At 39.6% G+C, this 15593-nt stretch overlaps 1 protein-coding gene across 5 annotated transcripts in view; it reads left to right on the top strand.

Moving 5' to 3' along the window:
• The window catches only part of LOC123770492 (uncharacterized), a 119040-nt gene that overhangs the window by 97165 nt on the left and 6282 nt on the right, over window positions 1-15593 (top strand). For 4 of the 5 annotated variants that reach the window (XM_069301755.1, XM_045762417.2, XM_069301757.1 and 1 more), the window contains 4 exons: window positions 5142-5296; window positions 6857-6985; window positions 7411-7492; window positions 8755-8909. In XM_069301755.1, the coding sequence (XP_069157856.1) occupies window positions 5142-5296; window positions 6857-6985; window positions 7411-7492; window positions 8755-8909 (521 nt within the window). Of the gene's footprint in view, window positions 1-5141; window positions 5297-6856; window positions 6986-7410; window positions 7493-8754; window positions 8910-9690; window positions 14019-15593 lie in introns of those variants that run through there. The other variant, XM_069301758.1, reaches the window with a different exon arrangement.

The raw sequence follows: 15593 nt of genomic DNA, 5'->3' as shown, positions 1-15593 counted from the left end.
AACACTTCTCTAGTGTTCCTTAAGTCTGTCATTAAGTGTACAAGCAGTTTCGCCAAAGTATTGGAGAGGACAAGACGAACAGGAAATAGAGTAGACATCAGTAGCATTAGAAGCAGGAGGAGCAGTGTAAACCAGATCACTATGAAGAATAATAAGTGTGTAGAAAGGAGTTATACCTATAGAACGAATGGTATTATTGTGATTTTATATATACTATTTATAAATATATATTAACTAATGTATATATATGGTATATGAAGCTCAGGACTATATATAGAGGCGACTGCGGACCAGCCGGCCAAAAGGTACAGACGCACTCGTGGTCTGTATCTCATTGGTAAACATGTACTCATATATGACTCCTAGAGCGGGAGATGAGAAGCATACTGAGGCAGGCTGCTACTTACGCTGCCCCATACTGGTATTGACGCAATGCTGGTGATGCAACCGCCTGAGAACAGATTTGCATGCATGTTGATGCTGCGAGAAATGCCTCTTGGTTTCATTCAATATTTGTGATTCATCTTATAGTTTCCCAATAACTTATGAAAATCCCCCCACCCCCACCCCCATCCTTAGGCCCACTACTGATGCATTTATAAGGATATAACCCACATGAGTTAACTCCCTACTACCTATTTGCAGCTAGGTAAACATAAACATCAGGTGAAAGGAAATGGGACTAACCGTCCCTATCTCGCCTGAATCGAATCATGGATCTTCAGCTATAAGAGAGAGAGAGACAAATGTACAAATAGGCTAAACGACCTCTACAGTAGTCTAGTATACTCTAGTTTCCTTGGTATATATCAGTGATATGCATATATGCATATAGCGAGTGTCTTGACTTCCTGTGTAGCTGATAATTAGGAAAACATGCACGAAATTCTTGTTTTCTGAGTCACACCCAGCAGTCCCAATATATTTCTCTCTCTCTCTCTCTCTCTCTCTCTCTCTCTCTCTCTCTCTCTCTCTCTCTCTCTCTCTCTCTCTCTCTCTCTCTCTCTCTCTCTCTCTCTCTCTCTCCTTGTTCTTCTCGCATTCACATTATATCATATATTTCTTTTTCACGGAGATTGTGAATTTGGTTTTGAAATCGATCCATATCACTTTCCCGCTCACTATATCCTAGTCTGTCCTGGATTCTTCCTCCCCCGTGCGCGTCGTCATTAGTGGTATCCTCATTTATTAAAATATTAAGATGCTATCTTATTTTTCCTTCCTGCTTCTATCGTGGTTGATGACATGTCAAACATACATGTTGTTGTCTATTTAACTTGTAATAATAGATGCGAGTGACATGACTTATGTAAAATGGATGATAGGGTATAACAAAGTGAATATAATATGTTAAATATATCAACACGAAGCAATGTATATACATTAGATACGTTTAGATTTTGGAACGCCCTGGGTAAATACCGGTTAATGTTGATTTGTCGAACAGATTATCTTGTAACATAAGAGACGTGTGTTCACTTGATTGTTTCAGGCAGAGGTTAGACATTATATATATTTATATCTTAAATATATAATATAATGATATATATATATATATCTGGTTAGATATAAACAGGAGCTGCCTCGGAGAGGTCAATAGGCTTTTTGTAGTTTCCTTAATACGTATGCTATCGAAGGGTGCTGGTTTGCACGATGTGAATGCGACCTGTTATCATGGGAAATTGTAAAGTCCTGTGGAATACTGAAGCATTTATTAACGCAGATATCACGTAGTGGGATGTCGTTATCTTTATGTAACCACTGGATGCTATCGTGGCGTGTTGTCATTTGATATCACGGAGGCTAACATTGCCTATTTCCATGTGGAATAACACTGGGAATTATCAAAGACGATTATGTGCTATTAGTTATCTTGTCTATATATTCTGTAATTGCTAACCTCCATATCGTGGATAATACCACAATCACTTGAACCATAGGCGCCTTGAAAAGATGTTGATTAAAAATACTAATGAACACGCGATATTACAACCAGGATTAAGTGTCTGAAATAAGAAAGGTAGAAAATTATTTTCTAAAATTGAAGTGTAAGTAAAGTAGGATTTTTATTACGTTTGTATGTGGTATTTGTGTGACTAATGCCGAGTTCAGGTGTTTTTATCTACAAACACCGGAATATAAAGCACGAACACATATTTCTTTATTTGTTTATTTGCAAGAAGGTACAATGGGTTGGGGAGATTGCATAAGACTGGTACATTCATGCAAAAGCCACTAACATACAAAGTGGAATGAACACGTTATCTTGAGATGATTTCGGGGTTTAGTGTCCCCGCGGCCTGGTCCTCGACCAGGCCTCCACCCCCAGGAAGCAGCCCGTGACAGCTGACTAACTCCCAGGTACGTGGGGAGAGAGAAGGAATGGAGGAGCCAGATTAAGTGACAGACGAAGGGAGGAATAACTATAGAAATTGATAGACAAAGATTGATGGAAGAACATCCAGAATTATTAGATAAGCTAATATGTATTAACACAGAAGGGAAGAATAGGCATCATACTGGTCAATTAAGGATATCCAGATGTATTAGATAATTTAGGAATAGCCAGATTTATCAGAAGAGTTAGGAAGACGGGTGTATTAGACAAGTTAGAAATGGCGAGATGTATTATGGAGAAAAGTAGCCGTCTTTTAGACAGATAAGAGAGGAATGGTTTTAATTATTAGATAAGGGTGGAAGAGTCATATCTATTGGACAGATATGTTTGCTTAAAACTTGTAGCGCCTCTTATTGGAATGCGTAAACACAGTTTGTGGTGGTGGAATGGTAGGCTACGTCGATGTCACTTGTGATGTCCGTGTTGGTAGTATGGTAGGCTACCTCGATGTCATTGGCTCTCTGCGCGTGGATGAAGGTGATATCATCTATCGAGACTCGAATACACAACTCATCCTAACCTTTCACTAGGAACTTTCATCAAATCTATGTTACTAGAGTCCGAGAAATTGTGCAATTATTGGGGGAAGTACACTGAAGCTATATTCGCGTCACCCCCGAAGTCCTCCAAGAACTTTTTGCTTCATGCCCAGCGAGACAGGAAGGAAAAAAATATATTATAACATGTCAAGTTTTGACGATAAGGGCGCGGCGAGAGCAAAAGGGACCTAAGTCGCATCTCTTGTTAGGCATCGTTACCTTTGAATTCGAAGGGATTCGTTGTCAGATAGCGATGTTGGTAACGATTAAGGATATCACAAAGAATTCACACTCACGTGATGCGTCAGTGAATAAAACAGTTGGAACAATGCTGAGGATTCGAACCTTCGCTCACATAGTTCAACTGATTTTTTCATTAACGACATCATCATCATGCTGAACTTTGTTAAGGTTTACAAATTAATACATTGATCTACTAAATCATTTCTTTTGCTAATAGAAAATACAATTTGTTGAGCTCTTAGGCGAAAAGCACCAAGCCCTTACGACAATATAGAACTTAGAATGGATAAGGATTTAGGATAGGATTGAAGAAAGATTTCTACACATTTACTGACAGCTTAATCACTAGGCCAACTGCAAATCTCCTTATTGCTATCGCTACATCCATCCCACACTGTAATACAATTTTCTTTTAAGTTGATTTTACGAATCAGACCGATAAATTCCTGAGCTTTTGTCTTGAAGACGATCTTGGGGTCTACGACGCGCAACCTTGATGTGTTAGTTAGTTAGTTTAGTTCATTTATTATGCACCCCATACCCATCTTGTGGGCAGTAGTGGAAAGGGTTACAGAGGCACATAATGGGCTAAGGGACTGAACCCCACAATTCATTTAGCTAAGCAAGTTACAATCTTGATGAGCTAGTTACAAAATTCAATATAAGTCGTCACATCAACAATGGGTTCGAGATCGACCTCAAGTACAGGTTCTAAATTAAGCAACTGACATATGTGGAGAGCTAGTGTCACAATTTATATGTTTGTCCTGCACACCGCCCCCCATCCAGTGGGCAGCGGTGGATAGGTTACAATCACCTTGATGTGTTGTGATCGTAGATCCCATACACTAGGCATCTTCTACCTTTGACTCGTCGGTAGAGTTAAGACCTCTGTACTTGTAGTGGAAGTTTTTTGTGGTTTTAGTTCATTTTCTACCACAAACGTGGTCATTCATTTATGTATTGGTAACCAGCATATATCCATTTTCTTCTGCACTCCATGGGTAGGGTTTGAGATCTGTTCTGTAATAGTGTAGTTAGTCATTTGAGCACTTAACCACAGGTGATTGTAGTACTTTTTTATAATGCTAATGGTCCAAGTGGTTGGTTGCTGTTCTTACAGTTCATTATATCCCCCCGGCCTTTATCCTCACATCCCAGATCCTTGTCCTCTTATCCCAGCTTTGTTCTAATATCCCAGTTTTCTGTCCTCATATCCCAGCTCCCTGTCCCCGTATCCCTTCCAAGTGCTATATTGTCATACTAGTTTGGCGTTTTCCCTGATCATTCAGCCTGTCCTCTTAAGGTTTCCCAACGTAAAGAAAACGGTAAAATTACGATCAAATTAAAGTGTCCTCTCCTAAACTGAGGACCCAAAACAGAAAACGGGACAATACGTCACTTTCGCGAGCCGCTACCATTTTTAAGTGCGACAATTTTTATCTTTATGTAACGCATACGATCAAAAAGCGACGTTCTTTGTAAGTGGACACGTTGTGTCAGGTTTTCTAAGGGAAAGTATTTGATGATTTCATAAACTCGATATATAGAGAATCACTAGTTTAAATATAGAGGCGTGGAATGTTCCGTCAGTTAGAATTATTGAGTCAAAATTTATAACCAAAAGTCACACTGCTAGTTGATACCAAGGAAGTAAATTAGTATACTGAGGCCTGAATCTGATGCTATCTTCCTCTTATCTTGAGATGATTTCGGGGCTTTTAGTGTCCCCGCGGCCCGGTCCTCGACCAGGCCTCCACCCCCAGGAAGCAGCCTGTGACAGCTGACTAACACCCAGGTACCTATTTTACTGCTAGGTAACAGGTGCATTCCTGGAAACTTTGTATGCAGTGCTCCTCTATTTGTAAACCAGTTCAAGCTTCTCGACCCAACCTCCACGTGCCTAACTAACTAACGACTGAGGAGGTTAACATCTCATTTCTCCACATTTCTTCCCACAGGAGTGAGGATGTGTTGTGCTCGGGTGGGCGGCGTCGTGGGCGTGGTGGGCGCCATCCTCCTCCTGCTGGGGCTGGTCCAGGTGGCGTCGGGTATATACTTCCTACTGATGCTCCCGATCTTCCAGCTGGGATCCAATATATGGACTGGAGGCTGGGTAAGTAGGCTTAATGGCTCCGAGGCTTGTATGGAGGGAATCGCATGCTCTCCAACGCTTGGTTATCTTTTCTGCTATTTTTGTTTATATAATATGTATTATGAGGAAAATCCACAGAGAAATGTGTAAGGAAGTGAACGTTTCGGCCTGTTTAAAGCCGTTGTCAACACCAAACTGACGTTTCGACTGGGGGGTAGACATAGCCTAAGCTACTCTATCCCTTTGAGATGTATTTCTTTCTTGTCTCAATAAACATACTTGAACTTGAATTGAACGTTTCGGCTTTAATCAGGCCGAAACGTTCACTTCCTTTCACACTTCTCTGTGGATTTTCCGCATAAAAATGATCAGTGTTTTGTGATCGTCAATTGCATCAATATGTGTTATATAATAATAAAACCTGGGGTTTGGGGTTGTGCTTACGGCCTGAACGACCCTCTCATCAACCTTCTGGAGGGGCTTAGTAAGACCCTTATGATAACTGATGTTCAAACGGCATTAACAATGAACTGTGTAAGCAGGAAGGTATATTTAAGGTGTAGCCCCGCTTCTTAGTGAGTATACACCGAGAGTTTACTTTATTCTTGGACGATGTTTATGACTAAGGTATACTTGTTGGTTGGTCAGTAAGCTGTTAAGGTGATCTTTAATGACCCTCCAGAGGTTGATAAGCTTTAAGGACATCACCAACATTCATTATGACAGCCTAATAATCTCTTAAGTCGCTGGGCAGCAAGCCTAATAGGTCGGATCTACTTTTAAAGAGTTTCTATATACACTATGTACAAAAATATTGTTGTTCCTCCATGTATATATTGAACACCGAGAGTGACAACAGCTCTGGTGTTCCCTGTTCATTAACACCAAAACCAATCACTAACTACACAACCTTTAACTTTTCCCAGCGTAATTACTTCCTACTTGAAAACGTTTCTCAACATTTTCAAGTAAGTCCATATATTCTCATTACATTAAGTCTGATTCGATTAACTAAGTCAGGGATTTTTTAAAGTTGATAAAGGGCATGTGAATACCTTATAATCTATCTCATGTGCGTTGTCTATAATTTCAGAACTCGCCTTGTTCATCATCGATCATTTTCTCGGTAATTTCCTATATTCCACCAACCACATTCCTGATATGCACTTCGGGCAAACATCTCCATAGAAATTACATTGTTTTCCTTCTTTTGTGTATAGTAGTATAATCATAGCTATTTTCCAATCCCTTTTGTACATTTCCAAAATCTCGTGTATTTAGTTTAGTCCGTCCTCCTAAGGTTTCTCAAACTCAAGAAACTGTCGTATTTAAGTGTTCTTTCCTAACCTACCAGAGGATCTAAAACAGAAAACGGGACAGTATGACAATTTTACGAGCCGCTACCATTTTCTAGTAAGATAGATTTTGGCCATAGGTAGAATCTACGTCAAAATGAGACGCTCTATTAGGAGGACGGGTTAAAAGGGGTTGCAAAACTTGGGTTCAAGATTATTCTATTTATCCAAATAAAGTATCCATATTCCTCGAGCTAACCTGATATATATCTCTCCCATGAAACAGTCCTGCTTATGTGGGCTGATTTTAGGTGTGATAGGATGGAAGAAGCAGACAATGCGACGTGGCCAAGTGGTCCTAGTGGCCACACTCAGTGTCCTGGTGGCCAATGTGGCCAACCTCGTCATTGTTCAAGTGAGTTTATCCTCGTGTTTCCTCGTTTTCTGTTCAAGGTTTAGGTGCTATCAATAAGACTTGTTCAGTTTGTTTAAAACTTTATGCTAATTTAATAAGCTGTAATGTTTAGTCTAAATGGGGAATAATGGTTTGTTGCTGTTTGATTTTTTAGTAATGTAGTAATTCTATTAGATAATTATATGCATAAATATATTAGTGTGTTTATTATTAAACTTTAATTTCGAGTATGGGTAATTTACAGCATCAGTCAAATATTATTTGTATCAGTTTAAAACGTTATACTTTACTCATTGTAATGTTTACATATGTGTGTTTAGTCTAGATTAATAAAGGTTATTTTATATGATGTAACACAAGTTTTTTTCATGAGTGAATTAAGGCATAATGTCGCAATTGTTTAATGAATCTAACGCACCGGACAGGTTGGCGAATTCGGAGTCTTCCTGACCTTAGACGCGAGGAGGACTATTAAGGAGAAAAACTTGGATATCACCTTGAAAATAGGTCAGTGGTCACCCCTGAGGAGTAGCGTCAGTCCTGTGTATGATCAGCGACGGTGATTCAATGTTAATTCTCCCTTAAAATTGTTTTCTGGGTTATTTCGGGCAATTATTGCTTCAAGGGGAAAATATAAGTCGTCAGGTACATTTTGTCTGGGAACTTTGCCGCGTCATGACCCTTTGATATATATATATGGATGAATTTAGGCGGTTGTAATGGCCTGTCTTCATCAACAAAGGCTAAAAGCTCGTTAATCCAGCCGCCAAACCTATTTTTTATGAATGAAAAACACTTTACATGCGATTCACAACTGATGATGTATGAACTTTTCTCAGACAGTGCTTCGTTCACGTTCTCTGCTCGAATCTCCTCTATAAACGCTTCATTTTCGTACTGCAAATAATAATTGCCAGCAGAATTTAACCAAAGTTAGGCCTAACTATTAAACACACTACAGTATGTACTGTAATATAAAATTATAATTTGGAAAAATACAGATTTTTGAATAGGTATTACAACCCGTTCTCAGCCCAGGGTCGTTAAAGCAGCAGCCGTCTCTTAAGACGCATCCATAAATTTTAATGTGTTTATTAAAAAAAAATCTCACGTATGTTATTATTACATATTAAAGTTCTACGTATAGTTAGGCGTAGGTTAGGTTAGATGGTTTAAATTTTGTTGGCGATAATTATTTGTATTTGAAGTACGTGGGTGAAACATTTACAGCGTTGTGATTCGAACAGAAATCGTCAGCAAAGCCCTGTTAAAGAATGTTCAAATGTCAGCAGTTGCGAGTCTTGTGTAAAAGAGGATATACTTTCTAAGATGTGTATGTCTAAAATGTACATGCGGAAAATAGTCAAATATGTAGTATTTTTCCAAGTATTTATTGATATCAATATTTATTACGTGGCTGACAATATTGTTTGCTTATCAGTTATTCTCTCTACTATATGTAAATTAATGAATACAAGGAATAAGATATACAAGACGGTTTGCTAATGGATTTTATAACCAACCCAACCAAGTCTAACACAGCCTAACCTAATACATCCTAACGTAATAAATCCTAACTTAATATATCCCAATACATCCTAACCTAATATATACGGGTTTAGTAAACAGAAAATGAGCTTTGTCGAACTGCCTTGTGTACGAGAAAGTCACCAGGAGCCATGTGCGTCTTATGTACGATTTGACCGAATAACTATTCTCAGGTTTCAGCAGTATTTCACTTATCATAATCTTGGTCCTACTTCCCACAGCATTCTGGCTGCCGACCGTGGTCACCGCAGTCGGCATCGTTATCAACTTCTTCGGCGCGCAGTACCTGTTCTGCGTGGTGGTACGTGGCTCCAAGGTGAAGGGTCGGATGCCCGTAACCCGGTCTCTGTCTGAAGAAGGTCTGCACCACCGTCAGGTACAGACTACCAGGTTCCAGTCACCGTGCTTGACCGCCTCCAGTAACCCCTCTTGCGACGACCTGACCCTTAGAATTGCAGATATTTATGGTCGTGGTGGTGGTGAGAATGTGCATGGCTTCCAAGCTGGTGATGGTGATAATGGTGTTGGTAGTGTCGCTAGCGTTGTAAGTGGTAATGGTGGTGGTGGTGGTAAAGGGAATGAGGGTACAGAGGCTCCACAAATTCAAATAGATAGTGAAGAGGTACAGCAGCCTAAGACGCCGGAGAACTGCGTGCCTTATTTCTTGAGGAATCATCGCTCAGCCTGGCAGTTTATCCTGCCAGAGGTGGTGAAGGAGATGAGAGAGAGCCAAAGATTTAGCTGTGCGTACAGCGACGCCCCCTCACGCACCTCGACCCTCTCAAAGGTCTCCAAGTCTTCATTCCAACCCTACAGGCCTGCTAACTACTACCCTCCTTCGGAAACAGATCGCCCTTACGTTCTAGGATCTGATCAACATCTGAGGAACGGGCAGTACAGGATCTCCAGAGCGCCCTCTAGCTGTAACACTTCGCTATACTCGTTGCCAGAGAGCTGCCGCCAATTTAGTGCTAGTCCCAGACCCTCAGGAAACCGTCTTATTCGACCTGTTGCGCCGCCTCCTGCGCCTCCGCCTGTACCTCCTACAGCGTGCTCGTCCGCCAATCTGCGCTCCCAGGCGACAGGTGGCTGGGAGTCGTGCGCCGTCATCCAATATCCAGCTCAGGCCGGCGGTGGCTTCGTTGTTGACTTGGATTAAACAAATTGGAACAGTTGATTGGTTGTAATATGACTGCTATCTAGCCTTTGTAACTGACGCTGCCTTGACACGTATCCGTGATGCGATAAACTTCGTAGATTTGTGAAATAAATATGATTTAAATACCTTTTAAAAAGTAACTAACAAAGATTGTGGCAACTGTGACTTTGTGTACTTAAACAAAGACATATTTTGTGGTGGGCCAGACGGGCTTTGTTTCTGTCTTTCCACATTGGACATACTTTCTTGCCCTCAAAACTTGGCATACTGTACTGTGATAATGGGGCCAAGTTGTGATATCAGAGGTTGTGTTAGTGTGAACATTTTTTTCCCCAATAAGCGAGTTTGTGACTGAAAATATTTCGGTAATTCTACTTAGTGACTGAAAATGTTGAGATATTCCAGTTTGTGACTGTTGAAGGTTGTGACAATAACTATGAAGTTGGAGGAGCATTATCACCAGTCACAGGAAATGTTATGACGTGATGCAGTGTGATAAGGTGGCACCCTTTAACCTTCCTAGAACACAAGTTACACTCATCCTGCTCATCCTGTGCACACGTGTGTGTGTGTGTGTGTGTGTGTGTGTGTGTGTGTGTGTGTGTGTGTGTGTGTGTGTGTGTGTGTCCTATGTCTGTCTACGTCTGTCTGTCCATTACAGCCTGCGTGTCATCTCTCACGCAGGGAACAAGTTGATGTTAAATGCTTGGAAATGTCTGTAAGGAATATCTGTTATAGTGTGTGTGTCGTGATTAGATTTTAATTACTCCATTAGACCAGTATCACGTGACAGGGTAACATATACAAGTATATGGAATGATTCTCTTGTTTTAGTACACTTAAACTGTTACCTCAAATGTAAGGACAAATATATTCAACCTTATTCAGCTTTTAAGTGTTATACGACAAATTAAATATGTAACTATCATATCATTAAACTATATTTCATGAAAATCAAATATGTATTTATATGCAATGCTATTACCAAATTAATTGTATATAGCTATTAAGTATGCAACTACCTATATTCATTTTATATCATTTTTGCAATGCACACCGTAGGAGGAGGGGAGACTTATTTATTTGACAAAATACATACCAGATGAAAAAGTGCTTGAGTGGCCTAAGAGCCACGGAGGATAAATCCAATCCGGTACCTTAAACCCCCACAAGATAAACGTTCATGACTATAGAAAAGTAACCTAGAAAGCCCATGGATGAAAAAAAACATCGTCTTTCTACAACTTTCTGCCTATTTTTAAAAAACATTTTTTTTAATTGATATCCAACTGCTGTTTTCTATGGAATTTATCGACAAGCAGGAATTCGATAATACTTTGGTTGATGGGTGGCGGAGGAGCTATAAGACTCGTTGCCGGTAGCAACGATTGGTTTATTGTAAAGCTTATACTCATGCAGACGAGGAGTCACAATAACGTGGCTGAAATATGTTGACCAGACCACACACTAGAAAGTGAAGGGACGACGACGTTTCGGCCTGTCCTGGACCATTCACACAATCGACTTAAGAATGGTCCAGGACGGACCGAAACGTCGTCGTCCCTTCACCTTCTAGTGTGTGGTCTGGTCAACCTATACTCATTTTCTGCGAGTGGTAGCGTTACAGAGATACAAAAGGACATCAGCAATTCAATTTCTTTCTTTATTATGCTACCCATCCCGTAGGCGGTGGTGGAAAGGGTTACAAAGGCACGCAATGGGTTCAGGAACCCATTGCGTGCCTTTGTAACCCTTTCCACCACCGCCCACGGACATCAGCAAACCCCAATATGTATGTTAAGAGTGTCACAATTTCCATGTTCACTTTATACACAATTATGACATTCCTGGTAACAAGAGGCATAGTTTGTATTGTAATTACTATGTATAATAATAATGTAGTGTTGCATATTAGAGTAAAATAATTTAGGGATTAGATTTTACACGATAACAAAGGTATTGTTTACATACTAAATGAGTTGGCCCTGACTTATAATAGCTTAAAATTTCTATACATATATTTTTATTTTATATATAGGCAAAATGTGGAAACAGCGCAAGACTTTCAGGTATTAAATCATTAACAATAATGCAGGGTGCTATTTCATACAACGTTAGTCTAGATGTAACTAAATAGCTCAATTCTCACACTAAGATATAATGTTCTAGTGTGTGACACTAAATGTGTGTACAAACTTTGCACATCAAATTATCTATTTGAAGTGTAAAGTGAACAATTACTCCCACATTCAAGCTGAACTGCCTGATATGTATGAATACTAGTCGTAGTTCATTGTCTAAGTTTCCCCTTTTTAAAGACGACTGTACAGTGATTAACTAGTCCCGGCATTACTGTAACAAAAAATAAATATTTACTTAAATATATGGTTTTTATCTTCGGGCAGGACATCTGGGAATTCCTTTAGCACTTAACAAGTTTTATCAAAATCTTAAGAATTAGAAATGGAAGGTAAAAATTACTTCAACTGCTGCCTTGAAGACTTTTTCCTTTAAACCCTTACATAGCTTTCCCGGTTTGGTACCTTCTTTTGATACTTACTTCCTTTAAACCCACTCTTGTATCCCTAACCTCACCTTTTCCATTATTTTTAATAGATTTAAAACGAGAATCACGAATAACCAAGGCAGTTGAAGCATGTCAATAACTAGCTTGGAGTTACTCAACTGTTGTGGGTGACACCCTGCCGAAGGTCAGCAAATGGACCTTGATAAGCATAATGGACATCCAGACCCCAACTATGGGACTACACAATAATACAAAATAGTCTTTCCCAAAAAGTATTTATAAAAAAGTTAGTTGGTGCACCTTTATTGAAAACAAAATAAATCTTGGTTAAAGTTCTTTTTTTATTTAATCAAATGTATAAATAGTGTGTAAATATTGTAAATGTAATTTTTGTCACCACTTCGGAGTGACTAACATTTTCATGTTAATTAAATACAGTTCTAATAAATTCCTCAAGGATGTTTAACAACACCTAGCTCATTAACCCCTAATTAATTCCTTAAGGATATCTAACAACATTTAGGTCATTCATTGACCCCCTAATAAATCCCTCGAGGATATCTAAAAATGCAGGTAATTGACCCCTAATAAATCCCTCGAGGATATTTAACAACACGTGGGTCATTGCCCTCTAATATATCCTTCAAGAGTAATTGATAGCACTAAGGTTAACGACCACAAACAGTTCTTTCAAGGTCAACTAAGGACATTAAGGTCATGCAATCGTGTCGTATCTAACAGCCGGAGTTTCCTAACGTCAAATTTCACCTAAACGTTCAGATTTTTAACGAAGTTTGTGTGTAGAATAATAGATATGTTCCGTTTGATATTCATATGCAAACTAAACTAATTTATTAAACTGATTTGATCTAAATTTGTCTCTTATATCTTAATTCTGCCTATCATAGGCATAACTAAGCTTAAGGGAATTTGTTAATGAAATTTATATAATCATTTCATTAAGTGTAGAATAAATTTTGCACAAATATGAAAAACAAAATGGTAAATTATTATGAATTATAATAAAATATATATATATTGTTAAAACTGTGGATTAACTAACGTTTGAATGGATGTTATGTATTCGATGCAACTACACGGAACGTAAATTTCCAGTAACACGGGATATGGTGTACTTGTGGACTTGATCTATCGGAAAATGACTTAAATTAAATATACCAAATATACCCAGTTTAATGCAAGCTTCATGATGTTTGTGTAAACTTCATATTTGTAAAAAATTTGTATCAAAAACTTAGAACATAAATATTAAACAATTTTAAAGTGTAATTGTCCTCACAACTTTGCATGTTTTCACTTCAATGCTAACCTGATAGGCATGTTGCTACTATAATTGAAATACTAGAGGCACACTTTTAGAGTCTGGCGCAATTGCGTCTGGTGAACCATGATAAAATAGTTTAGACATGATTTGTCCTTGCATTCCTCTATACAAAGCATATCCAAACGCAAGTGATGTCGCCAGGCTCCACCTGCATCTAAAACTCTCATGGTAACAAGCATTATGGCTGCACACACACACAAATGGTGGTAGTGGTGGTTCGTGGTAGTGTCGATGGTGGTTGGTGGTAGTGTCGATGGTGGTTGGTGGTGGCGGGTCGCTGTGGGGATGGAGTGAGAGAGAGGCATCAAGACAAGTCCATCGCCGCGGAAATATTGCATGCATGTGTTCCAGGGGAGGAAGCCTCGATACGCACATGTCCCCCGCCAACCCCTCTGCATGTGTCCCCGCCTTGCATGACTTGCACGCCCTCTGTCTCATGCAACTGACAACAAAGGTGAGCAATTCATCTTTTTGTTGTGACTTGATCTGTAAGAATATACTTGTTTACCATTGCTTTATCTAGATGAATGTAATTTTGTGTCTTAATTACGTTAAATAACAATAATGCAGTTGAAGCTCGAATACATATGAAACCATAGGCGAGTGTGTTGTCAACATTGGAGTGTTTGATAAAACTCATAATACTGAACAATCGTTAACCAAGAGTGATGTAATCTTATGAACGTATTTCCTAGGTGTCAGTCCATTGGTGTTAGGATATTAACATAATAAAAGCAATAGTTTTAATTTATATAAATATATTACTGTTTTATTTCATATTGAATATGTAATATAATAGAAAATCTAATAATTAAATTTAAAAAATAATGATAGCAGATACGGCAATAATAACAACTGGAAATAATAATAACAATATTTTTCCTGGTAAACAATGGTCGTCTTATCTGTGTTTACCATGGACATCGCAGCTTGTACAGCAAGACAAGACAATGTAGAGCACAATAGTAAGCGGATAAGAATGATTTGCAGCCTCGAGTGTCCTTGGAATATGTTGATCAATGGCATCGTAACACTGGGCTTCCCGCCCAGACTTCTACTGATGTTGCGCCGGTTCTGGCCGGTTGTCTTGCGTAGTTTGTGTTCCTCATGTGAGGCCGGTTGTGTTCCTCATGTGAGGCCGGTTGTGTTCCTCATGTGAGGCCGGTTGTGTTCCTCCCCTGAGGCCGGTTGTGTTCCAGCTCTCGTGTGTGTGGGTATGTAGGCACAAGGGAAGGGAACTATCAGGAAAGAGTGCTAAGCCATTGCGACTGTATAGCACTTGGAAGGGGTCAGGATAAGGATTTGGGATGGGACGAGGGAAAAGAATGGTGCCCAACCACTTGTGGACGGTCGGGGATTGAATGCTGACCTGCATGAAGCGAAACCGTCGCTCTATCCTCCAGCTCAAGTGGTTGGGCCGAAGTGCTCTGTTAATCCTAGTTCTGGCCTGTATCCCAAATGTCGTGTGAACACATGGCTCTGACGCGTGTCCCGGCTATCATAATAATAATTTTTATTTAGGTAAGGTACATACATACAATAAATTTTTACAAAGATTGGTTGACTTATAGGTAGAGCTAGTACATACAATGCCTAAAGCCACTATTACGCAAAGCGTTTCGGGCATAAAAACACCTAAAAACCTGGCTTTCTAATCTAATCTTCCTGGCTGGTCATCTAAACACCTGGCTTTAAACCAGCGGTCACCGAAACACCTGACTCTGGCACATGTTTCCCGTAATTGTGAGCTGAGACGTGATTCATTTTCGTTTGATCTTAAATATTCTTGTCTATAAACAAAACCAAAATATTTTAGTTTCCCATTGTTAGGTGGAGGGAGGAAATCTTGTTAGGCTTTCCCCTTCCCCCCCCTCTTGAAATCCCCTGCTCTCCCCTGCTCTACCCTAAGCAACAACAGACCTAACTGTGTTGCACCCCACGATGCAACCCCCACAACAGTTCCCTAACTCCCGGCCACCTATTCACTGCTTGACGAACAGATCCATCAGGTGATAGGAAACGTGCCTAT

Source organism: Procambarus clarkii, chromosome 46 (assembly GCF_040958095.1).
Source record: "Procambarus clarkii isolate CNS0578487 chromosome 46, FALCON_Pclarkii_2.0, whole genome shotgun sequence".
NCBI classification, from domain to species: Eukaryota; Metazoa; Arthropoda; class Malacostraca; order Decapoda; family Cambaridae; genus Procambarus; species Procambarus clarkii.
The sequence above is the reverse complement of the archived record's forward strand: the minus strand, read 5'-3'. Positions and strand labels throughout refer to the sequence as shown.